The sequence below is a fragment of the Macrobrachium rosenbergii genome, chromosome 29 (assembly GCF_040412425.1).
Source record: "Macrobrachium rosenbergii isolate ZJJX-2024 chromosome 29, ASM4041242v1, whole genome shotgun sequence".
NCBI classification, from domain to species: Eukaryota; Metazoa; Arthropoda; class Malacostraca; order Decapoda; family Palaemonidae; genus Macrobrachium; species Macrobrachium rosenbergii.
In genome coordinates, this window is record NC_089769.1 from 11,066,454 (window position 1) to 11,093,854 (window position 27,401).

Here is a 27,401-nt window from a genome sequence, read left to right on the forward strand (position 1 = left end):
TGGTGTAGTGACCACTCTGTTCCCAGAACCTGAACCTGTCAACTTAGCTTCTCTGCTAATACATTCTTTTTGCCTGGGGTGTATCTGGCTGAAAGAACTGCCAATAGAGAGACCACCCACTGGTGCAGTTGCACTGTCAGGTTGTGAAGATGATGTGACACTAGCCTCCCTGTTTGTTGACATAAGTTACCTTTTTAGTGTTGTTGGACAGTAGAACCACAGAGTATCTTAACACCCTGTCTTGAAATTCCTGAAGTGCTAGGAAGGCTGCTTTCAACTCTAGAATGTTGATATGGAGTTGTTTGTCTTGGTGGTCCCACACTCCTGATGTTAGTAGATCCTCTTAAGTGTGTTCCACATCCTTCATTAGCGGCATCCAAGAACAGTAAGACCACTGGAGGAGAAGATTGCAGGGGCACTCTTATGGTCAGGTTCCTGTCGTCCAGGCCAAGTCTTTTCTCACTTCTTTTGATAACAGAGCTTTGAACAAGGGAGGATCCTTTGCTGGGGACCAAAACTCTTTCAGTCTCTATTGGAGGAACCTATTGTGAATTTGACCATGAGGGACTAGCTTCTCTAAGGATGACAGGAAGTCTAGAATGACCTGCCACTGATGAGTGGGTTGCTTAATCTTGGAAATACTCTCAGAACTGTCATGTCTAGTACCATCCTTAGGTAGAATAGCGTTTGACGTGGAGAGAGGTTTCATTTTTCCAAATTTATCACGATGCCCAAGCCGCTTCAAAACTGGAGAAGTTTCTGTCAGTGTTGAATCAACTTTACCCGAGAATCCACTAGAACCAGCCAGTTGTTAAGGTATCTTAGGATCCGAATTCCTTGAGAGTGTGCCCATGTCGAGACTAAGGTGAAGACTCTGGTGAAGACTTGCGGAGCTGTTGAGAGACTGAAGCATAGGACCTTGAATTGATCAGCTGAAGCGAAGGTACTTCCGGGAAGATTGATGTATTGGAATTTGGAAATAGGCATCCTTCAGGTCTATTGTTAGCATGAAGTCATTCTCTCTGATGGCTTGGAGAACTGTTTGGGGAGTCTCCATCCTGGACCGTGTCTTTCTGATGTAGAGGTTGAGGGTTGACAGGTCTATAACTGTCTTCAGTTGCCTGTGGCCTTGGGAACTAGAAAGATACAGCTCCAGTTGACCTTCACTGTCTCCATGGCTCCTTTCTCCATCATTTTCTTCACCTCACCTTGAAGAGCCAGATGTGTCGGTGATCCTGGAGCGTAAGTGATTGATGAAGTGGACACTCAGAGAGTGGGGGAGAAAACTTGAAGGGTAGAAGATACCCCACCTGTAGAACATCTGCTACCTAGGGCTCCACCCCAAACTGCTGCCAAGTTGCCCAGTGGCTCGCAGGCACCACCCCACCGATGGCAGCAAGTGGGGAGAGGCGCCCTTCCTATTGTCTTCTTCCTCTGGCCCTACCTCTGCCTCCTCTCCCAGGCCTGGAAGAGTGAGGATGAGAAAATTTCTAAGAAGTGGTACGAGAAGGTTGATGAGGCCTGTGTTGCATTGTTGCAGCTTGAGTCTTCTTTGGTGAGTGTTAGAGGAAGCTCAAGGTCTTAGTTTGGAAGTGCTAGCCCGAGAAGAAACGGAAGATTTGGAGATAGCGTGATGGACCAATCTGCCATTATTGTCAGCACTACGCCTATTTATTGAAGAGTCTAGCTGGTCTCTTGGGAAGAGAGACATAGAAGTTAAAATATCCCTGTTTCTTAAGGCTAATACCGAAACTGTACTGACAAACTTCGAAAATTTGGAAAGGGCAGAATCTCTTCTCTTAAGCAGCCAGTTGGCCCATTAGCCTTTAGATGGGACAGGTATATGATGGTTTTACCTCTAGATTGTAATAACATAGGGAAGGCCACGCTGCGCTGTTTGAAGATTCAGCCATGACGGTAGACGACACCTTTGCCACTGGTGATGACCACAGGTCTAGCCAAGAAGCAGATGCTTCCAAAGTTGCTGATTCGTGACAGGTAAAGGAGGTGCCCTTTGCCTTAACTTGGTCCAAGGATACCCCTGTGCCTAACCAAACAATGTCTGGGTTGACTTTCCTTTGCTGTAATATGTCTAGTGTAGTGGCATAAAACCGTTCATGCTATGGCATAGAGGGAGGTAACAATTTAATGATATGTTGGGTTGTAAGGAGTTATTCTGGCCAGAGATAAGGGAATTGACTTGCTTGAGAATTTCTCTTCCAAGCTTGGGGAAAGGCATTGCTACGGGAGTCTTCGCTTCCTTCTTAAGGCTTAGCAAGGCATCAATACCTGAAGACAAATCAGTAGTGGATGCTACCGGCTCTCGAGTCAGTCCATTGCAACCACGAATCAAGTTGAGTATGTCACCATAGGATGAGAAAAACTCTTGATGGTCTGCATCCTCTACTTCCTGGCCTCTAGAGTTAAGAATATCTTGATTAATAACTGGAGCGTAAGCTCTTTCAGGGCCTAATACTTTCTTGGGAGCCTGTAAATCTCTAGAAGTCAACGGGAGCATGGGCATCCACGTCAATTACAAGATCTCTTGCACCCCCAAATGAGTCTTCAAACGCTGAAGAATTAGAAGAATGAGAGGGTAAAATCTTCCATGGAAGAAGAAGCAGCATGAGATCATCTTGGAAAGGAAGGGGAATATATAGAAGGGAAAGATGTGGAAGCCGCCATCGAGGATGGAAAACCTTCCCAAGAAGGCAGTGCAGACTTCCTTCTATAACTCCTCTTCTTAGCAAAACTCTTCCATTGCTCAGGAGGCGATTCAACACATTCAGGGCAAGGGTCACTTACGCTCCAGAAGATAGCTCTACATTTAGGACAAAAAGAATATGGGTCATTCGCAAAGGAAGGCAGGAATTGGGAACAAGGAGTGTTATCAACACCAGGGCATTTCTCTGGAGTTTAACAGATCTAGGATGGTTGTGGGATTGCATACTCACATTAGGAACACACAAAAACAAAATCACACTGAACACAAAAACCAAAAGTAAAAGCAGAATCCAGTGGCGAATACGGCAGGAAGTGGCAAAATAGGCAGCTTTTAGGAGAGAGCAAAAATACATCCTCCTATAAAGGCGGTCAGAGAAAAACAGATGTTATCTTATGGAGATGGGTCATAGGAGGTCGGCTCCTCCTCCTACTTACTGCCATCTCACCCATCTCCCGATGCCACCAATTTCCTTGTAACTTTTTTTAACCGGACTCCAGCTGGCACTAGAGAAATTTTCCCTTACGTTAAAACCAAAGGTTTGTTCTGTGTATGAACAAGCTAGTTTATATGCAATGGTTCTTTTTTTTTTTATTAAAATATAGTTGACTGAGAGGAGAAAATGTCTTAAGAAGTTTATAGGATATGAAGCTGAAAATTGTAATAAAATCACTGCATTGTTTACTGATAGAAGAAATGTTTTATTATATGAAGTATTGAGAATGCAAAGCTAAAAATAATTCTATATGATTGTTTAAAGAAAACCTTTTAATATATTTATATCTTATATGTATTAGTTTGTTTCTTGCTGTTTAGATAGTCAACGTAGGGTTACAATTCAGTGATAAAATTTAGGGTAACTGGATAAAGTTTCCGAATCTTAAGAGTATTGCTCATCAATTTTATCTGCAACATATAAGTACTGTATTTTCAAAATATGTCTTAAGAATTTGCTGCTTTTTTTTTTGTATTGTATTTTTTATTTTATTTTTTTACCAGGTATGCCATGTAAAATCTAAAATTTTTCTCATTGTTTAATACCTGTAGCCTCTGTTAGATAACCTATATAAAACTTGTCACTTAACTAATGAGGGATTCTTGGAGATTATCAGCAATTAACAAAATTTAAATGTATTTAGTTAAGCCTTTCTTCTGTTAAGTGCATGTACTACATTTCATGCAGGACTAACTTTATTATCCGTTAAAGAAGGTTAGAATACAATTTGAACCTAAAAGTTCACTGCACTTCTAGAAATTTATTATGAAAACTTGTATCACCTGGGAAATTGATTGTCTTTACAATTGTTCGTTTGAACATATTTGCAACCAAATAGATAACACCCATTCCTTAAATGTTACAGATGTCCTATGTACATTTTATCCTTATGAATGATAAGTTTTTAAGGCAACTTCATTGTTGTCACTAGTCTGACCTGGACCCAGTCACTGCCTGGAGCTCGGAGGGGCCGAAGGTGTCGCAGGAACGACGACGCAAATGGTTCAAATGAAAATGGTGGCTATCTGAGACTACTTGCTGACAGTGATAGAGACTATGCAAATTTACCTCCCATGTCTTTTTCTTACCATGCTGACATGACTTATTTAGAAGCACACATCAATGCCCCTCAGATTCCTATTTCACGACATTCAGAAGCGAATAGGGAGATACATCAGGGAAACATTCATGGTCACTATGCACACAACTACTATGCAAATAATGACTACAGACGTAGGGAACAAGACAATGAATATTCGTATCTTGATGGAAACAATGGGTATCACTTGCCTGATACTGACAATAATGACATGACTACATCATTCATTTTGAAGGAAGAGGAGATACCTTACCATGATCCTACCTGTACAATTGCTAACTGTCAAAGACCCAGCTGTCTTATACCAGACTATACGGATGATACAACCATTCCTTATCATTCATTAACCTCTTATGACAATGCTGACCCAGTTACTGAGAAACCAGCTAGGTCTCGATCACGTTCAAGACATCACAAAAGACATCGTCATCGTTCAAAGAGTGATATGGGCTCCTTAAATGCCTCCCAGCCATCATCTACAGCATTCCGAGATGGGCAGGAAGCCCATTCTTCTGCTGAGGGGATACCAGATACCCTCAGGAAGGAGAGACGGCCTCTTTCAGGCTCAGATGTTCTACGAATGTCTCCAAGGTAGTTTTTAACCAAAGTTCTTCAATGGTAAATTATGAGGGGAAGAATGTGGTTTTATTTTTTCTTAATCTGTCTTGAACTAGGATGCTAAGTTGCTTAATCTGTTTATGAATTTTTTGTTTGTATTTTTTGCAGATGAATTGTTTAATTTTATGTGTAAGTTTATGTTACTTTCATTACTACTCTCTTGCATCTTATCTTTCACCTTGAAACCATTTTGACCAGATTTTGCATTGATACTTGTTTATAAGTCATGTAAATTCTTTTAATTGCTGTGGAGTGCTTATTGTTATTTTTGATAAATGAACAGTTTCAGGTTAATGTTGCTGTGTGAATTATAAACATAAACTACTATATTATCATATCTAAGTAAGTTTTATTTTTTAGCACAGATACTTTGAAATGAGCCGGTAGATAAAGAATATATGTATGTGATATTTTATCTCCAAGGAATGGAGATTTAAATATCTACACAAACAACTGGTGCCATCCAAGGGCAAAAACTATGAAATGTACGTTTTAAATATAACCATTTTACAGTTTTGTATTATTTAAGTGTTTTTCAGAATTGATGGAATCCTCAGAGTTATAGGAATATCAAAGGCCATAGTAAAAGTGCTGCCCTTTATTAACAACAAAGGCCTTGGTGTTTATATGAGACTCTAGAAACATCATAAAACAACTTGACTCTTGAGTTTCAGTTGGCAGATTGTTTAATTGATTAAGCTTTATATTGCCAAAGGCTTCTGTCACTACAGTTGGAATCTGCAGCTCATAGAATTGGTGGTAGCTAGTTGCTTAGGGACTGTTCAGAACCTATGAGATTTTATGTCTGTGCAATGTGCAGACTACTGTATTTGACTTCCATTATCACTCCCAGTATAAATGGTTGTTGAAAGATGGTCAGTCTTTAGAGAAGAGGAGCTTATTTCAAATGAGTCCCCCACTCATTGCATCATTAAATGTTAATTTTTTCAAGTAACCTAGAGCCTGGACATCTTTTGTTTTCTGTATTAATGTTCATTCCTGTGGTGTTTTAATCTATCATTCACATCTTTCAGACATTACAGGCAAAGGAATAGATTAGGGGAATACACAAGATAAGAACGTCTGGGACAATGTTGTAGATTACTGAAATATCTCAAACTATAGGATACAAGGCTTGGGAAAGCCTGATCATTGCTAGTAACAGCAGTGATCATGGTCATGCATAACTATAAACAATAAACTCAGTGGTGAGTCTATTTCCCTGGGCAGAAAGTCTGAAAGAATAGATGTAGAGGTGGGTTCATTGTTCGCATGACAAAAATCTTGCACAGGGATCATTGTCTAGGGTTATAGCATACAAGAAGAAATTAAGAGTTGTAGGGACTATCCAGATTATTCTCACTGAAGCATTAGAAGCTGGAAATCTGAAAGATTAGGTCTAGATAATGGACCATTGTCCACATGACAAAGATCATGTGCAGTGGATCTTTGTCTAAGGATTTCTCAGTATATTATAATGAAAGAGCTGGTTCCATGAATAATATTTTTCCTTAATGGCCAAGACAATAAGCTCCAAAAGTCAACCACAGGCAACTGCATAGGCACCATGTACAACACCATAGACTTGTTAGGCAACCATACTGGCAGTCATAATTGAATCCATTCATGTAGGTGTGATAGTATCCATTCAGGCCTCCTGGGTGCAAGGATATATTTTCAACACGCAGAATTGAGTGGATGTGAAGTAGTCATGGGAATTGATGGAGCAAGGACAGTTACTCAGGAATCCTTGGCTCATCAGCTAAATTTTTTGGTGCCTTTGATGCAGAAGAAAGTTCCTTGATGCTCAGCATTGGGCTGATGTTAGACAGTGAGGAAAATTAGGGACACTATTGGTACAACATTGACAGGGTATCTGAGATAGTGCAATACATATGAAGGAAAACAAAGATGTGGCTCTAGTGCAATACTTATGAAGGAAATAAACATGTTCTTATTCACAACTTGTGCTTATATTCATCACTTTGTTTATATTGCATTTTCAGAAGAAGGAAACAGAAGTTGGCAAAAACTCATCAGTTTGTTGTAATTTTCACCAGCACATGTTAAATCACAGCTTTTTAGTTTCTTTTTAAAATGCAAATTCTTGAAAGTAATTGTTCACTTGTGGGTTAATATTATTATTATTGTTATTACCTATTATTATTATACGGTAGTTGCATGATACCACTGAATCACGCCTACAACAGGTATGAACAGTAAAGCTAGGTAAGAAGGGACCTTAGGAAATTGCTAGAAAGTCATATACAGAAAGCAGGGCAGCTTGGGATTGAAATCTGCTTAAAAAAATCCTTAATTTCCCAGATGCGGCACACCTTAATTTATGCACTGTATCAGTTTGGCACATAAGAGGAATGTAACTTTTAATGAAGGCCCTAGGCTTCTTTAACCCCACCAGTACATTGTAAAGTAAGTTGAAAGGTTTTTAGCTCCTGCTAGGAGTCCATGAGGCCAGTCTCCATGCGGCAAGATTATTAGACAGTTACACTGTCAATCACACGCATGCCCCAGGTTGTGTTTATGACAACATTGGCAGGTTAGGAAACCTAACCTCTTCATTGGCAGGTCATCAGCACTGCCACAGTGAATAAAGTAGTCTATCCTGTTGCTAATCTAGAATTGCAGGAATTTGACAATTTGGAATTTGTGCTGTATGACTTGGAGAAGACTACTGTTTAACTCCAATATGGTAGAATTGTAGGCAGTCCCTGAAGTTGATGTTGGAGTATAAGGCCTTGAAGTCAAAAATACATTAAGCCTAGATTATGAAGTGGAAGGTATTCAGTAAGCTTAGGACAATGACCACATACTTTATAGATTGCCTATATTTGTTGTCTTTATTTTCAACTAGAGGTGGTTAAGGAAGTGTGAATGTGCAGATGATTGCAGAACTCCCCATACCAGTAGAGCAACTCAGTTTAGTTGTGCTTCTGCAATCGGCCTGTAGGGCAGGATAAACCCTCCCAGTTGACCAGGAGTACTGTGTGCTCCTGAGAAAGTTTGGAGGATTGGCTTCCCAGAAGATTTTGTACATCACTATCAGTGGTAGCTCAACAAACCTTTAGCACCTGGTCATTTAAGATTATTTCTGGATGACATTGTGAAGTCATCCATCAGTGCTGATTTTGATGTATTACCTTGGTTCTACAGCTGGGTTTTTGTGGTGCCCAAGCCATAAGGAGGGTGGAGGTACCTTATCAGTTGGAATCTCATAATCAGACAAGAAGGTACTTGTATGAGAAGTTTATCAAATGCAAGACGTCTATCAAGGAAATATGTTTCATGGTATTTGTGCCACAGAAGAGTCCTTTTTCCAAGTCTTACATATAGGTATTACGTGGTTTATGGAGAGATGGATCATGCTTCAGCTGAGTCTTGTGCTTTGTTTTCGTCACAGCACCAAGGTATTCAAAATTGTTATGGCTCCTGTGGAGGTGGCTGTTCATTTGTGCCAGAATTTGATTTTATGTGGATGAGTGGCTGATCAGAGTGTCATTTCGGGGAGAGACTTTTTAAAACATTTGCTGGAACCTTGAGTGAGGATTTAAATGATTTCAACACCAGATAATGAAAATTAATCAGTCATCTTTGCATTTAGCTGGTAATTAGGACCTACTATAACTAGCCAAATCTTCTGGAAGCTTAGATGTAGCCAGTAGTACACTTGTTAGACAGCCTGTTCAGCATTTTCCAAAAGTTTTTGGAGAGACACTATTGGCCAACAGGACTGTGGAAGCACCCATTATTATTAAACATTCTGTTACTTTCTTAGTGCAATTTAGCTGTGAATTTTAGCATAATCGTACTCACACTTATAAAAAAATTTCTTCCTTGATGGCAGCTGGAGAGGGGATCCTTAGAAATATGTTTTCTTAGAAATTATTAGCAAAAGTATTTTGTGAGATCTACTTTTTTGGTAAAGGTTTGTTGTTTAAGAACTAGAGCTGCCATCATTTTTTGTGCCATCAGTGCCTGTTACTCTTCAAGAGTTCCCACATTAAAAGATTGTAATACCTACCCTATCAGAGTATCTGGATGGAATTTCTATCTTTTGAGGGGACTTTTTGATATCAGAAAGACATCTTAATGCATAAAACTGTTATCCATCTGAACAACTTGACAATTGTATCCCTCCAAAGGAATCAGGGAGATACAAATGTGGGAGTCCTGTGGAGAGTAGCCATCAGTATTCGTGATGAAGTCAGTGTTTTATTACCAAAGGGTGTTGAAATTTAGCATTTCAGCTAATTTCAACTTGTTTTTTCTACTTTGTGTGTTTGAAAAGCTGTTAACTGGATTTTGATGAAATGCAACAGTTTTGCTTAAAACTTTATCAAAGTTATTCAACCATAAATAGCTTAAGAACACTTACATGGATTATTGATAAGTGATTATAAGACTTGGTCCATATTAAGGGTAGGCTGCACCTTTGCTTCCATATGTACCCTCTTCCTTCATTGCAAATGCAGAGCCCTTATCATGAAGGTGAGTTCCCATAGTTATTAAAGATTTTATTTTTATTTTATTAATCCATGCTGATGTTAGTGTAATTAAGGAGCTTATTTTTTCCTTAACTTTTAATCATAATTGGACATGATGATAGCTTTCCATATACATTTATTCCCACAAGAATATTTATGTGTATTTTGTGAACTTGGTATAAATAAGTCTTTTTGTCTGCCATATTAGGTGAGTAGCCTGTAGGTAGCATACATACATATGTGGGTCTTTTCTGAAGACTAGACTACACTGCCGTGCAATAAGTTTTTACAAAACAGAGGCTGCCCCTCTATGGATTTGTCAGAATAAATGGGAATGTGGTGGTCTGTCTGGCAGTTGCCTCAATTCATGTTAATAACTGACCACATGGAAGTTCATGTGGTGCAAAGAATATTACTTATTTTTCTGAGGAAGGTAATATTTAAATCAGAAAACTACATTGGATCAGCATAATCAAGGTCAGTGTTGTCAGTGAAAAGGAATGAAAGTTTTTGTGTAGGATGTTAAAGTATCAGTCAGATTTGACCATATCATATCTTAGATCTGTTCCTTGCAATTTATAGACTTATTCAGGTAGGAAGCAGCAGTTGTGGATTGGTAGGTGTTACGTTAGCTAATCATTTTCCTTCATTTTATAAACTTGTTAGTTTTCATACAATGGTAGTTCATGGGAATGTAGGCAAGTCACATTTCTCTTTGTGTTAAGTCACTTGTACCAGTAGGTCAACTGGTGGTAAGGGATACCATGGGTCATTAAGAAGTTTGGATATGGTAATCAACTCTCTTTATTTTTAGCTGATCAGAAAGCTGTTTATGTTTGCTCTTAAATGTAATTTTTACTGGGTTGAACATTGTTCCCAACATCACTGAATGGCTCTATCACAAAGCTTAATCTTGCTAAGCTTAGATTGATTGATGATGACATGATGAGTAGGGACTTTGTGTAGAAAGATGTACTCAGTATCAAGAATAACCATTGTCTGTTAACCAGTTGCACTGCATGTGATAATGTGCAAGTCAAGTAAGAGGTTTGAATATTATGAATTACCAAATTTTTATTTTGTATAGTATTTTCAAACCATGTTTTTTTTTTATTTATAACCACGGTATATTACATACCTGTGTAAATACTGTGTACCTGAATGCTGATGTCTGATGTGATAAAAAATGGCATTAGAAAATCTGGTCGAAAATTAAGTTTTTGGGTATAGGTAAGCACTATGAATAAAGGCACATTAGCTGATGGATTGCAAAAGAGAATTTTTCCCAAATTCATTTTTCACACTTTTTACATGTTTTCAGATTTATCTGATTTTAGGAGGCTAAGTCTTTTACATAATAAATTCAAGTATGTTTAACCATTTCATCTAGTTATGAAGTACTCACAACAACAGTGCACTGTCAAAATAATTGAAAGCCCAGTCTACATTAAGTAGTTTTCTAATAAAATTGGATTCTTATCCTATCAAGCTCGTCATTTTATCTGGAAAATTTAAATTAATATAGTGAATAAATTATGCATCACCTAAGGTCACTTTGAATACTCTAGAAGATCGTTATTATACAGTATTAGGTTCCCTTCTTAAACTGCATTATTTTGAAGAAAGTGAAGGGATGGATTTTTATATATATTATAAATATTCATTGCTTCAGACTTTGCCAGTTTCTTGTTCATTAGTTTCTAGTTGGGCTGCATTGCTCCTCCAGGATTCATGATAGTTGTAAGGAGGCTGCGCACTTATGACATCAAGCTTTTCACTCGCACTAATTTTACGTCCATCTCCTTCTGGATCAGTTTGTGTATTCTTTTAACTTTTTGCAATGTAATACTGACTCTTATGTCGAGTGTAGAAATCTTGGCATCACATATTTTCAGTTGTGGTTTGGATTAAACCACTCTTGTCTTTTGTTGTGCACTGGAGAATTTTTTTCTATAAATGGAAGAAAGTTTCAGATTTCCATATTTAAAATAATGATTGTGTTCTGTGATAAGTACATACATGCTGTGTTATAGCATAATCATATCTGGTCAGATTGGTTTCAAGAAGTCTTAACTTTCTTTTTCAGGATGACTTGAAGTAATTTTTGTTCAATTTGATAGGTTACTCTTTCTGTGTTTGACTTTGGAAAAGCTGCTATAAATGGCTGTATGAAATGAAAGCATTTAATGCCTGCAAATTGTCAAAATGTACACTGTAATTTATTTTGTGTAAATTTTTAAAATATCCATATGCGCTTAGCTGTAATGCATTTATTAATGCCAATTTTTAAACTAATTTTTACTTAACCTAAGTAACTGTAGGAGAATGTGCTATTCATATTGTATGATTGTAGTGAATACAGTAGGTCCAGAAAGCTTGAGAATAGTGTTTATGCTGTATATATTTCAGCTGTGACATTTTACCTAAATACTTCCATTAAGAATACTCGATAATATTTGATTATTATTACTATTGTGGCAATGGATGAGACAGGATGCCACTTAGGTAGGTAAACTGCACAAGGTAGGTGGTAGCCAGGCTGACCCAATAGTGACTGTGTTCGTAAATGACGGAGTGTTCAGATTTCTTCTCTCTGGTCCTCGTCATGATATTGATACCTGTGCTGTATATACATTCATATAAAATATTACTGTGTTTGTGTTAAAACTTGAACATATCCACTGAATATTCCTGCGGTGTTTTTGTATAATAATTTCTCTACATATATATATGCTTCCATGTACTGTATTTTGTATTTCATAAATCCATTCTTGAAAGTAACACCTGTAGTTTTCCCAATAATTATCAAGTAAAATTAGCTTATTATGGTTATACTTTTAAATGCATCATCATGATATATTTTTTTAAGCTTTTTCATCAGACTTGTCTCTTTCCAGTAAGTTAGCTGCTAGTTCAGGTTTACAGGTATGCATTTTTTAATTGAACCCTAGTCTTGACAATTTGTCATTCACGAACACTGCAATGGACTGCCCCATTGTGGCTGGGAACACTGGGGCTCCTGTAACTCCCCCCCCCATAGTTATTGCTATGCTACTTAACTCATGCGTTGTGTACCTTGCTCTCGACAGGAGCCTATTGCAGTATATTGATGAAGAGTTGAGAATGAGGTATGAACCCCCATTATTACTAGTTTAACAAACTAACTGTTGTGAATTTATCACATATTTTGCCTAACCATCATACTTGTAGCTGAAACAGCATCCTCTGTGGCTTACTCTTTGTAGAGTTTGTTAGTGTGATAGTGTAGTTTTGCATGGTATATAATGTACAGTTTTTGGCATGCTTGATAATGATATTGCTTACAAACATTTACTCAGCATAGAAGAAAAGGCTTAGGGTGTAGAGTATTTCTGTAATAATTACAGCATATAATGTAACTACAGTCTTCAGTATTAGATACATGTACAAATTTCATTCCTATGTAGCCTCACCTCACGTATTTTTGTTATATAGTTTTTAAGAATGGTGTGACGTATGTCAAAGTATTTGTTTACTGAACATCCACAACATCCATACAGATGTAGTATTGTGTATTCTCATAATGTAGAAGAATTTCATGAAGGAACACTTCAACTATGTAATGAATTTTCATTGCTTAGCTCTTGAAACTTTATACTTGGTAAGTGTGATACTACTTGTACTGGCTTGTCAAATAGAGTGCAAGTGTCTTAATAATTTGGCTTCTGATAATAATAGTGCATCTTAATCCAACCTTCCTTGTGATGCAATGTTTGAAGGTTGAAGTTTGAATACCATATTGTAATGCTGATATTGGTCCAATGCTAATATTAAGGAGTGATGAGAGCATTTGGTTATCACCTTGTATAAAAATCTGCACCTTGGTAACTCTTGTTAGTAAACTGTTGTCATGCTATGTCCAGAGAACCACGTATTAACCAAAAGGTACTCCTAGCAGAACACAGCATACTGCCCTGTATTGCTCATGTGTTATCAAATAATAACCGAAAATAATTAGTAACCGTGTTTGGAATGTTGAAAAAGTTTTTCTTTTCCATTTGTGATGGAATGGTGAGATTGCAGTCATCGTCCCTTTGCTTGCTCGTTTTTCAGTGTTAATAGAATGTTGGTTTCCTTTGCATAACTCTAAGGATGTTGTTTTGTACATACTGTACAGCATATTTGTGAGTTGGGTTAGAGGCACTTTCAAGTGAAGTTATTACCTTATCTGTGTCTCTACAATTAGTGGGACTTAACTTTTATTTGTATTAAAAAAATACTGAAAGGCTTTGCCAGAATAAACTGAGTAAAGTTTTGTAGAAAAAAGGCTTTGTTAGTAGAAACCATGAAAGAAGGCATTGGATTTGTATTTATAAATGTCTGAGAATTAAAGTATTCTGTGTATGTCTTTGGGCAATAAGGCAATTTTTTGTGGGGAGTGTGGCATATTGTATATGTAGCGATGTAAATTATTTTTTAACAAGAAGTAAGTTCAGGCAGTTATTTTGTAGAGAGAGTGGAATTTTGCATATGTGGTTATGTGAATTTTTAATGAGCAATGAAGTTGAGTAGTTTAGGCTGATTATGTGCCAGATTTGAGTTTTAATTTTTACTTCTTAAAAAAATATTAGTTAAATTCACAATATAATGCTTCTAAATTTTTGACAGTGTGTTAGTTAAATATGCCATGTAATGCTACTAAATATTTTTAGTTGTGTTTGAATAAGAGTAAAAGACCGGTGGATTAGTGAGCAAAAATTCTCTCATGTATTTTCTTATGTTTCATCACAGCTCCAGTAATCATGATATGCCTTATTTCCATGGACAGGAATGACCTGTTTACACTAACCCGTACTGTAGTATGCCATAACATTCCATTCGGGAGTGTGAGGCCTCTGCTGTGCATGCCCAGACCTGCGTATGATGCTCTCTTCTGTCCTTGGATTTCTGTGACTTGAGAGCCAAAATTGTTGCCTTCCTAGGAATTCTTTTGTGAAATTAACCATTTATTTATTTGAGGGAATTATCAGTAGGGTATTTGTGGCACCAGTTTTTACTGGACAGACTAGCAAATATACTTACCTGAGAGGAGGGGACATGCCAGTGAGGAGTTCCCAAAGATAATGTGTTGAGTATGCCATAATTTGCTTTAGCTGCAAATGAAACTGCAGCCTATAAAAATTATTCGCTGGCCCAGTCTAAATGGTTTCATTTAAAATGGTAATAGTTGTTATATGCCAGATTATGGGAGAACTTTCTGACCCAGATTTTACATCAGTAGGTCCCATTTGTAGACGCAGTGCGGTTTTTAGGTAGACATGGGTTCCTTATTTCAGAGCTCTAAAAGTCAAATGTTTTGATGCTTTTAGTCGTATAAAAGTACTTTCCCAGAAATCTTGGGGTGTAAATTGTAAAAGACCCTTAAAATTATGTAAAGCCCTATTTTTATCAAAACTAAGATTTAGATTTGAAATATACTCATCAGCCATCCCAAGCCAATTGAAGATACAGTATCAGATTCTGGACACCATACTGTGGTCAGATTGGCCACCCACAGGCCCTTTTAGATTCTCACCTATTCAAGTCTTCCAATTAAAGCTGGATTTACCTTTTCTTTCACTGGTAGTCTTCTATTGCTTGATATTGTTATAGGTTGTAGACAGACAAATTGTGTAGCCTTTCAGACTGTCAGTAGTGGGAAGCATTTTAGGAATTATGAGTTCCCATAAATATCCCTAACCATATGTTTTGAAGAAAATGTAATCTGGTTGTTATGCCAGGTAACTGTTCTTAGCATTAAAATGCAAATGAAAAACAAAAGTTCACTGCAATTCCACTTGCCTTCATGGAACTCCACTTGCCTTCATGTCAGAGCTCAAGATCATGACCTTAAATTATTTGAGAAATTTTAATTCACTTAGTAGCTTCATGCTGGGCTCTCAAGGTTTTAGGCCACACTGACTTGCTGCTTAACTTAAAGCAAGTGTTTACATTTTAGGGATTGGAAAGCCCGTGCTGTATGACATTCAGGAACAATTAGGAATTTTAAAGGAGTCAACATTTGTTTATTTAGGTAATAGTTACATATACATTTATGATTACATTAACGAGAATTATGATGAAGTTATAACATTGACACTGTAGTATGTCTCCTGGCATTTGGTTACCTTACGCTCAGGTCCATGTGAAACTGGCAAATGAGAAGTGTTGCAACTCTCTAGCTGTGTTCAGCAATAGCCAAACAATTATATCTAAAATATATGAACAGCAAAAGAATTATGATATCTGCTGACACACGTATGAATTAGGAAGCATAAATCTAAATATTTCAAGGAAAAAACAGCCAATCATATTATACAACTAGTTCCATTAGTTAACCTCTTACCCCTTTCTTCCTCCATATACTGTAATCATATATGATAAAGATGTGAGTAATTTCTTGGCATAAGAATGGAAAGTACTTTATTGGCATCAAGCAAATGTAGCCCGGAACATGTTGCCTCAACATTTCAGCTTCTATTTTAACTGATGGCATCAAATCCAGTGCTGGTTGCAATTTCACCATTTTAAGTGGTACAAAAAGTGCTTTACAGCACATGCTATTTTAAATTCTACTAAGCTGTGGAATTGAAAATACTTCAGTGGCCTCATATAATCAGTGGTAGAGGATTGTAATTAAATTTCAGTTAGGTACCTTGTAATGAGGAGGTTGACTGATATGCAAAAGAAGCTGTAGCAGATTTAGTTCCATGGAAATGTCAAATTCTGTGCAATGATTTATTACTGATAATCAGAAGTTTTGTGAAGAGTACATGACAAAAACATTGGGATGCTGCAGTTAGTAACAAAATGAGGCCACAGGGATACAGTCCTATACCATTTCCAAAGTTACTCTCTCTTTCGTTGTCATATGTAAGAACAAATTCTCTTGTGTTATTGGTTGGAAGGGTTAGAAGTACATACATATATATGTTTAAGGGTAAAATGTTTAAGATGACTTTGAAATGATATTAATAATGTCATTTCAAAGATTTTAATACAGTAATAGGATAATAGTTTAAGGTATATGTGATGTAAGATGCTGGTTTAAGGTGCACATTTGGGGTCTGAACTTTCAAGTTAGGCAGTGATAACCATTTTTAGAGGGGGGTTTGTTAATTATTTGCGGATTTTAACTATTCGGCGGGGGTTTGGGTATGCATCCCCCACAGATATGGGGAGGTTTACTTACAGTTTCTGCTGAAGGTGTATTATAGCTACAGTCAACCCCCTGGATTCGTGTTCTTACAATTCACGGACTCAGGGATTCGTGGATTTCCTGTGGAACCTATCTATAAATTATTCGGGGGAAAACTCGCCCATTTGCCAATTTTTTTGCAGAGCAATATTCTGTATTTTGATATTCATGACTAAATAAATAATGCTCTACAGTACTATACTAATTTTCAAATATTGATATTAAGTTTAATAGATTAAATAACATTAAATAATAATAATATTTTGTTGAAAATAATGGCAGTTTTCAATGAATTAATCATATACAGGGTTTTTTCAATTCTCCTGACAATTTGTTTTTCTGGCTCAGCTAGGTTGTTGAGTAGAATTCCAATATTCATATTTGTCTAAATTGGGATATTTGTCAAAGATTGTTTTATGAAAATATACAGTATTTTGCTTATATCTTGTATATTGTGTAGTCTACATGTTTCAGCCATCTCTGTGGTCATTGTCAGGATGTTGGTGAAGACAAACTAAATGAGTAAACGGGTTAGATCAGCTTTTATATGAGTGGTGGGCGAGGTCAAATTCAGCGCTGAATTATCATTGGAAACCTGTGGGCATTCTGTCTCGTTCTAAGCTGCATTTTGTGCGTCAGTGATCTGTTTTGCATGCGGGTGCTGCATTGCTGGGAGGGAGCAGGGGAATTGTGATAGGCACTTCCGTTGTATGATGAATCATGGTCGATGTTGTTTGGGGCGCTTGTTGTGGGACTCCAGGAAGTGCCTATCAAAATTCCCCTGCTCCTTAAATGGTTGGCGTAGGTTGGAGAACATGGGTAACCCCCTTTCTCCCCTATCTCTACTTATCTCTAGGATGTTCTTTGTATGTAAGGCTGTGGTTTGTATATGTAGGAAAAGGCAAATTATACTTAAAATATTTTTGATTTTTCCAAGGAAAGTTATGTATCCAAGTTTTACTAGATGATAGATGTCTACCTTCACAAATTCTATAAGCCTTTTCATTGCTCTTATTTCATGTCAGAGTTGAAAAACATCCTCTGTTTACCTTGCCAAAACATTTGTCTGCATATTTGGAAATGGGGAGAAGTATGTTAAAACTTCATGGATTATGAATTATAATTTCATCCTATTCTGGCTCTCACAACTTCTTATGACATGGGATTTTCACCAAGAGCAAACATGTCATGCTTTTTGCCAACGAGATCTAAAGCTCTAATGAATTTCCATCTCATTAATCACAACCTAGATATTGACTCATTTAGGAGTATCTTCCAGTGTTTCCAAGCTTGTTCTTGGGAATGCAACACACAGTGGACAAATACCATTGATTCAGGTATGTTCCCAGCTTCCCAACTCTTAACAATTAATTTTGCATATCAGGGCTTTACTACCTGAGGCATCTCCAGGTATTGGTCTGGAAGACCAATACCTACTGGAGCTGGTTAAAAGTAATGAGTGTCTTGAAACAAATGTAATTTTTTTAAAACAAAAATTTTCATACAAACCCAATTATTTCACACTTTGTTTCAGATGACTTGAATATTGATAATGGTGGTTGCTGGAGGTGTGATTCACCCTTTTATTCACAGTGTCGTGTGGTAACTTTCATTTTCAAAGTTACCATGGAATTGGACTAATTATGAGTTACTGGGTTTTATGAAAAAACAATTATTAAAGAATTAATGTTTATTATGTTATCAGCGGCTGCCAGTATCACAGGAAATTCGGCTGTGATTCATAGCTTATACTGCTTTTCTTAGCAGTTCTCACTGTCCTGGAAGTTCCTGTTAAGAAATAAATACTCAATATGTTTTTAATTACTGCATTTTTTCCTGTCACTAACTTTTCATTACCTGTGACTTTTTCTCATTGCATTATACAACTTCATAATATTTCATGCTCTTAAAAAGTAAAAGTTTGTTTACTGCGTGTTTTTCTTGTCACTAACTCTTCATTACTTGTGACTTTTTCTCATTGCACTATACAACTTCTTAATATTTCATGTTCTTAAAAAGTAAAGATTTGTTTACTGCATTTTTTCCTGTCACTAAATCTACATTACTTGTGACTTTTTCTCATTGCACTATACAACTTCTTAATATTTCATGTTCTTAAAAAGAAAAAATTTGTTTACTGATGCTCCCTAAGTTATGATGAAGGTTATGTTTTGATAAATCTGTAGTAGGCAAAATTATTGCAAGTCAAAAATACATTTTAATGCAAATATACTGAAAAACATTGAAGCCTAGCCAAGTCTACTTAAACAAGCTTAGAACACCAACATTAATCTATAGTTGGCCAAAATTATTAACCCAAAGCGGGTTCTATAACAGTGTTGAATATCTCATTTAATTCATTGAATATTGTACTGAAAGGCAAAAAATGAATGGTTGTAAAAGTACCCACCATTAACAGAAACAAAATCACACTGGGACTGAAGAATGTTTGAGGAACTGAATGGTAAATTAATTACTTGGTGATGGGGATGATGGAGGTGTTGTAGCAACAGGGTTATCCATTTCTTTTTCTACCGCAGTCAAAAGAATAGCTGTTTAAGAGCGAATTGTGTAAGTCAGAGTTGCATGTAATGGCCATTACAGGCATTTGCCTTCATGCTTGGTGAAATTTTCTTAAGCTTCTCCTGAGGAGTAACTACCTTCCTTTTCTCACCAGATTAGGAGTCACAGATGGGGATTTTGTAGACATGATGGACGCTTAAAAGCAGTGTAGATACAGGAGGGTATCCTAAAATTAAACAATACTGTTCATAACAGTAGAGTAATGCTTGTATATACTAGTGACTACTTGGCAGGTTGGGTTCTAACGAACACTACTGCTAACTGGATGCCCAGTATTCACAAGAGGGTATCATACCCTATTTCATTGGTCTTTGAAAATATCTGAATCCAGAATTCACAGTACAGTTTTAGCTGAATGTTCATTGTTATTGCCATCACAAAGTTGAAATATAAAATGGACCATCATAACCCAGAAAGCACCCTTAGTTTTAAATGATTTTTATTTAAAACTAATAATAGATAATAATAGATACAGTAATATAATAATAGGTACAGTAATCTTAGTTATCCAGATTAATAGGGCCAAGGCCCAGTCGGATAAGGGCGGAATCCAGATATGGGCAAGTAAAAATATCTATGGGTGTTCATGGGTAAATCCGTATCCTTCCTCACCCTACTTTGTCGATACTGCATAACCGTAAACACTAAATATGGTTATGAACAATAACCATCACATTTTAAACTGAAAACTTTATGCAAAAAGCAATCATCCACCTTATTTTCCCATGTTTGTAATAAAATATACTGCATAAATATATTTATAAAAAAAAAGAAGCAAACCCATATTTTTCTCTATGCAACATACATTACAGAGGTTACATTTATGACAATGAGTATTACTGTCTTTTTCCTATTTTGCTTAAACATATATACTGCAATAAACAACTTTTTCTCTCTCATTTACCTGTGTGTGGTGCAAAAACTGCCATTTAAAAACTTTTGGAGAGGTTTACAAGTCTTCCTCATCCCCTCCTCCAACACCACTGCATCATCGAGGTCCTGTACCTCCTTGATGTCTAGAGGATCCTGGTCATTGAGAAGCAACAAATAGATGTCAGATTCCTCACTGGATGAACCTGGCACATAACCATCAACATAGGGAATTCCTGTTAGCTGAAATTCCTTTCCTTCCTCCTCAGAAGCAGCCAAAGCTTTACCAGGAGTTTTCTCATTAGAAAGCTCATGTTGAATCTTAAATCAAAACAGCCAGCCTTTGGATGCCTTAAAGTCTGCAACCTTATGCAAGCATGTCAACTTCGTAGCTGAAGCCCTTTGTAGATGAAACCACATCAAGGTAGACTGGTCAGTGTCCTCATAATGGCCTTGTGCCATGACCTTCTGGGCTTGACTTTGGGCCATCTTCTGAAGTCCATCTCATACTTCTTCAGCTTGTCCTTATGCCTTGATATCATGCAAGGTTGACTTGGCAAAGCCGTACACCTCCATAATACTTGATCTAGACCGACCTTGCTTCTTTCTCCCAGCAATTTTAAGACTTTCTGTTGAGGGGCCAGCACTGTTCTTGCCCTCTTATGATGAGGTGGGGCCATACACACAACACAAGCAAGACCTTTTTCTGAGTTCCTCTACACAACCTTACTGCTCCCCTTTCTCCCATGACATCCAGCTATATGACCCTTCCCCCCTTGAAAATTTCTCCAGGCCTCCCCCACCCCCAAAACCCTTTCTCAGTTTCTTCATGAGTGTAAGCAGTGTTACCAGCATTTTCCTTAAGCTGCACAGCATTGCCAACCATTAGAGAGTGATTGTTCAAACTTGTTGAAATATATCTATCTATCTATCTATCTGTCTATCTATCTATCTATCTATCTATCTATCTATCTATCTATCTGTATCTTTGGCTGCTGGCCTGTTGCTGTTGGATAATGTCAATTGTTGGATAATTGAGGAATTGCCTACTTATTGTTTACATTAAAGAGATTTTAAGGCTCTCATCTGTTTTCTTTTCTCTGATCTCCATGTATGCATTTATGAGTTTTGTTTAGTTAGAAACAATATGTTCAATTTTTGTATACAACTTGAGAATAATTGCATTTATTTTTTATATTCATTGATTACCTTTTCATAAAGAAAGTTAGTAAAAGCTCATGAAAAAAGTTCAAGATCTCATTAACTTGCAAAACAGGCTTCCACAGAATAGAAACTATGTGTGAATTGAGAAAGGGATAGAAGAGAATTACTGGATAACAATAAACATAACAAGCAAGTAAATGCATTTGTAAACAGCAGTACTAGGCAAAAGAGCTCTGTTCTTTACAGTAGCATTGCTTGCATTAAAGGGGTTGATCATCCAGTTTTAGGAAGTTAAGTCTTTAAATTGGGGAAGTTGCTCTGATATATAAATCGAGAAGACATCATACACATCAGTATTAGTCCTAAAAGTCATTCTGAAACCCTTCAAGTTTTGCTCCACTCACATTAAACAAATACCTACTCTTATTGTGATTTTGATATTTAAATTTTTAAAATCTCAAATTCATTGAAAGGCAATATGCTAAACACAATATTCCCAGAGGTGAAAGTTATATCTAACCAATAAGATGTGTGTGACATGGTAATGATTTGTTTGAAAAATGAATTAGAACAAGTTAGGTTTTGAAATAAGGGCTCCAAAATTTGCAGCTGCCTGACTGTGGGCTGGTTAATCCTAGCTTGATTTTGATTAGGGTTTCAAGGTAACAGCTGCAGCATTATATTTTGTCTTGTCCTCAAGTTGGCATCAGTCAGGAAAAGCTTGCCAGTATTCAGTTCGATTGTACTTTATTTTTTTTTCTTTATACATGATTTTCTGGGCCCTACTGCTTGTTTGCGTCCTCCCAAATCCCGTACTGTTCTAACTTAACTGCTCCTCACCCTTCTCATCACATGGCCAGGCTGTCTCAGTCTTTGAGATCTCAGTCTATTTTTCAACCTCTTAATATCTATTTCTCTGCAGCTTTCCCCACATCATTTACAAAATTATCTTCTCAGTGCACTTCAGCCAAGAATCCTAGCATTTTGCAAGTATGCATGGTTGATGTGTGTCAACACAGGCCATACACACACATTTTTGCTTTGGGAACCAACAGAATGCTCTTTATTGACCAATTTTCAAGTGGTCTCACTGAGAATTGTCAAATATTCAGGGTCATTAAGCATAGTATCACCCCTTGTTGGTTTGTTGGCTTGAGATGATATTAATCTTTCATAAAAGCCAAAACTAAAAAATCGCACTATCTTGTATAGCATGAATAGCAAGGGCACTTATATCAAACTTATATTTTTTGTTTCTGTGGTAATCAGCATTTTGGAAGGGGGTAGGATATTTGAGTTTTCCCACTTCATTTACTCTCTGTGCAACATGCGTTGTACTCCTTCTGCACCATGCGTTTGGCATGGGTAAGAGGGCCAATCATCAAGATTTTTCATAGTTATGTGTGTTGTTTTTGCCTCTGCCTCACATTTGTCTTATGAGTCATCAAAATTGATGATTATACATTTTTTTTATCAAAATCCATAGCTGAGATGCTAGTTAACTTTTGGCTTATCTACAAGCTCCCTTGATATGAAGTTATTTTGTTTCTGGACCTTTGGGGCTATCATCTGTTGACAGTTACTTTTGAGTTAAGTAAAAACATTGATAAAGCAGCCAAAGCCACAACTACTATGATCAATGAAATATAGTAAATCTGTGATTGATTATTTAACATCTCAAAAACTTATCATATCTAGTAAGTGGCACGCTGTGCTGTAATAAATCTGGTAACTGCATTTTAAACTAGATGAGATCCACTGTTGAATTATGGTATTTTCATACCAAAGGGATCACTACATGAAAGGAGTTGTATCTGGTCTAATTGATCACACTTGTTTGAACTTGGTAGATTTGACGATTAATGCACTTGACAGTGTCACTACCTGCAGGTAATTCAGGTTGATATAATGTGTCTGGTTGTGATTTTAAACACCTAAAGCCTCCAAGGTCTGTAATAGCCACTATAATCTCTGGTACAATAATTGCAATTGGATACTTTTCAGTCAGTTGTAAGCTTAATAACCAAACTCTGTAACTTAAAAGGATTCTGAAAGAAACCCTAACCTTAGGTGGGATCAAAATTCTTAACTAAAAGCCTTAATTCTAAACCATGCATGTCACCATTATTTTGTTTACTGTTGCATTCATTCAGTCACACATCTGTTCTGCAAATTAATGTAACTTTTGGGTACACAGTGTTTCATTTACTTTAACGTGCTTTGAGTTGCTCTTATTGCATCCAACACTGCAATGCAAACAGTATTGGAATTGCTCTCAATCTCAGGTGCCCTTTCAGTACATTGACACAGTACAGGTATTTCTTATGACACCAAGACACAGACACTAGCATTGTTTTAGTTAACAGTTTACCTAGGCCTAAGTAAACTGCTGCTGATAACTGTGCTGCACTTCTCCACTGCAACTGTTGCTGTAGGATCAAATAGTTTTCCAAATAAATGTCACAATCATTTACTAAGTAATCCTTTAATTTTTTACACTTTCTGAAAACCAGTGTTTCTAATTTTGTTTGCAGTTGAGGCTATAAATATGAAGATCTGTGCATCTAATTTAGCAGCAGCTGTGCACATGTCATAAATGCTTGATTGGTTTTACATCACCACATCCATAAACCCTAAAAATCCACAATCCTACTCCTTTGTAATTATTCATGGCCCTCTACACTCATGTCCATGATGTACAATATAAGTTGAAAGTTATTAAAAGTATTCATGATGGAAATGTTGGAATATATAGATGGAAGAGTAGCTGGTTTGGTGTGAAAGCAGGCATAAAAAAATTGTTTATCTCCATAGCAATATATTGCTACCAAACTGCAGTATGTTGCAAAAACAAAGACCCAAAAATAAAATTATGCCCACTTTGAAGGAAAACATTTTTTTATGAAACTGAAATCCAGATTGCACTCTACAGTCCAAATACGATTTCATTATTTAGTGGGCGGGGAGGGGAGGCAGACAACCAAACTGAATTTTAAGTTGAGGTATCACTATATATATATATATATATATATATATATATATATATATATATATATATATATATATATATATATATATATATATATATGTGTGTGTGTATAAGTATATGTATATGTGTATATATATATATATATATATATATATATATATATATATATATATATATATATATATATATATATATACACAGTTATTCACGGATTTTTCTGTGACGCATTTTTCGATAAATTGCAGAAAATTCGGTAATTCACAGGTGTTTCCGTCAAAAAATATTCACTGATTACTGTAATTTCATGCTATTTTAGTGACTAAAGACATTTTTTATCATAAAAAATGTTTTTAGTCACAAAAATATCATAAAAATATGCAGTTATGAGCGTTTTTAGAGGGGTTTTGGTGTTCCAGCTTTTAAAATACAGTTATAAGCATTTTTAGAGGGGTTCCAAAATATCACAGATTTTCAGTATTCACGGGGGGTTGTGGTACCTAACCCCCGCGAATATGGGGCGTCCACTGTATATATAATTATAGTGTAGGCTAGGCTATGCTATGTGTATACATGGTATTGAATACCTTAATGTAGGCTAGGCTATATTAGAGGTACATTTTTTCCAAGTGTTTTTAGAAGGGTTTTAAGTATTCCCAGATTTTAGCTATTCATGGGGGTGGGGGGGTGTGGTATGCATTCCCCACAAATACGGGGGTTTACTGTATATTTATATATATATATATATATATAATTTATTTATTACATATGCATAAACTGCCCTTACCCATGTATAGCATTCTACTACTCATGATTCAATTTCACTGAGGACCATTTAATTCTAGATACAATGTAACAATACTGAATGAAGATTTAATGGAGCACTACTATGAAATGCTTTACTTTATTTTGGTAGTTGTGAAGTGGTATTTACTTGTATTCTCTGGGCTGAAGCTGTACATTCTTCCATTTTTACTAAACTAGCTTCACTGTTCCAATCTATCCTGTCATGAATTTTTTCTTTTGGCTTTTATTAATTTTATAATTTTCACAAATAGTCCAATACATTTAGCAGGGACTGAGTTGGTTACTGCAGAAGTACGAGTGTGCTGTAGTACAGCACACTCTCCTTAGCAGTTTTCGATTGCCTGTTAGCAACTGTGCTTCATGTTTTGTGGCCAGTTCTGCTGAAAATGCCTTTTGTCCTCGGTCTTGGATTATCCTTATGTTAAGATTAGGTGTTCTATCAAGATTTAATATGTCTTGTTTTATCTATTTTTGGTAGACATTGGTTTCCATGGTCTGGAGTGTGGTCTCCCCTATCACGCCTCGTTCATGGTCGTGTGCACAGAAGATGGTATGTAGAGATGAGGTGATTAGCTGAGTGAGGATATTAGACTGACAAATTAGATTTTTCAGCAAATTTTTTTTTTGTCTCCTTTTTGATTTGAATTGATTTTTTACTAAGTCAGCACTTATTCTTGACTGTTCACAGTTGAGCATTTTGTTGCATTTTAGTGATTTAACATAGAAAAACTAACATGGTTTGTCTTGTGTGATAATGAAGCTGGTGGAAAGTGACAGTTTGCTCATATGTTCATCTTTTACTAGGTAAACATACCATCATCAATAAAAAATTTTAAAGAAATTAATCTCCAAGATAGTTAATGTGAATAAAAAAAATTGGTGGGGAGATTTGTCAAATTCTATGTTCAGAATTTATTCTGTGGTTTAAGAGTTTTCTTTGCAGAACCTTAGATTTTCTATTAGCAAATATGAGATAGGAAGTTACATACTATTTTTTTATAGTTTTCAGGCTTAATTTCCATATTTCAGAAGAGGGTCTGGACTTTTACAGTACTAGGATTAATAGTCTTATGCTGCCTTTCAGGTAAATTTGCACAAGAATTATCAAGCTCTTAGTTTACTTCATTACCACTTATTCTCTCTGCAGCTTCGAAACATAAGCTTGAGGTAAAACAAGTTGAATTTGTCATTAATTTAGCCTTCTTTGAGGTAGCTTCTAGATAAAAACTTATATGGAATTGCGCAGCAAGATATGGAAAGTGAAAGTGCAGGAGATTAATGTGTGTGTGTGTGTGTGTGTATGTATGTATGTATGTACATATATATATGTGTGTATGTATATATATATATGTATATATATATATATATATATATATATATATATATATATATATATATATATATATATGTATGTATGTATATATGTATGTATGTGTGTATGTATGTACAGACAGTCCCTGGTTATGGCGGGTTCCGTTCCAGTGGTGTGCCGTAAGTCGGTAAACGCTGTATAGTAACTCGGAACATCATAATAAAAATTTTAAAAAGAGAGAGAGAGAGACTTATGTGAGTCTCTCTCTCTCTCTCTCTGGAGACATGTTTTTAAGCTTTGCCCTGGTAATAAACTGATTTTCTTCCCTCTTTATAGGAGGCACCTCCTTATAGTGAACCCTAAACTGGTTTTCTCTCCTCATTATAGCGCTTACAGCATGGCAACCTTAGGGTTTCAGTGCCGTAACTTTGGATGGAACATCAGCTGTAACCTGGGACCGATTTTTTTGATGAATATACTTGAAAACGTGCCGTAAGTCGGAGTCGCTGTAACCCAGGGACTACCTGTATGTATGTATGTATGTATATTTGTCCCATGCACAGGGACATTTTATATATTCACAAATATTAAACCACAAATTTCATTTTACTATCCAGTTCACTGTACCTTGGGAAAAGCTTACACCCCTAGGGGAATTATAAAAGTGCTTTGCCACAGTGAATTTGAACTGCCTCCTGTTGGGAAACAAAGAAGATACAGTGACTATGAACAGTAAGCCATCAAGAGGTGTATGTATGTGTATATATATACATATATATATATATATATATATATATATATATATATATATATATATATATATATATATACACACATATACATATATATACATACACCTCTTGATGGCTCAATGTTCATAGTCTACTGTAATGTTATTTATAAAAACATTATTTATCTATTGTTTTATTACAGTAGGTGCTGTTAACAATTTAGTACTACACCCTGCACTGCATTTACCCTCTGGGTAATATGAGTGGACACAATGACTGATGGTGCAAGAACTGT

General features: G+C 36.3%; 1 protein-coding gene across 11 annotated transcripts in view; it reads left to right on the plus strand.

Annotated features, from left to right (window-relative positions):
• Positions 1-27,401, plus strand: part of hppy (MAP4K3-like protein hppy) — a 181,877-nt gene that overhangs the window by 65,912 nt on the left and 88,564 nt on the right. For 4 of the 11 annotated variants that reach the window (XM_067131024.1, XM_067131026.1, XM_067131027.1 and 1 more), the window contains exons 11-12: positions 4,150-4,908; positions 12,527-12,565. The exons of 3 other annotated variants lie outside the window; for them this stretch is intronic. In XM_067131024.1, the coding sequence (XP_066987125.1) occupies positions 4,150-4,908; positions 12,527-12,565 (798 nt within the window). The remainder of the gene's footprint in view (positions 1-4,149; positions 4,909-12,526; positions 12,566-27,401) is intronic. 4 more of the 11 variants (XM_067131030.1, XM_067131034.1, XM_067131028.1 and 1 more) reach the window with 1 other exon arrangement.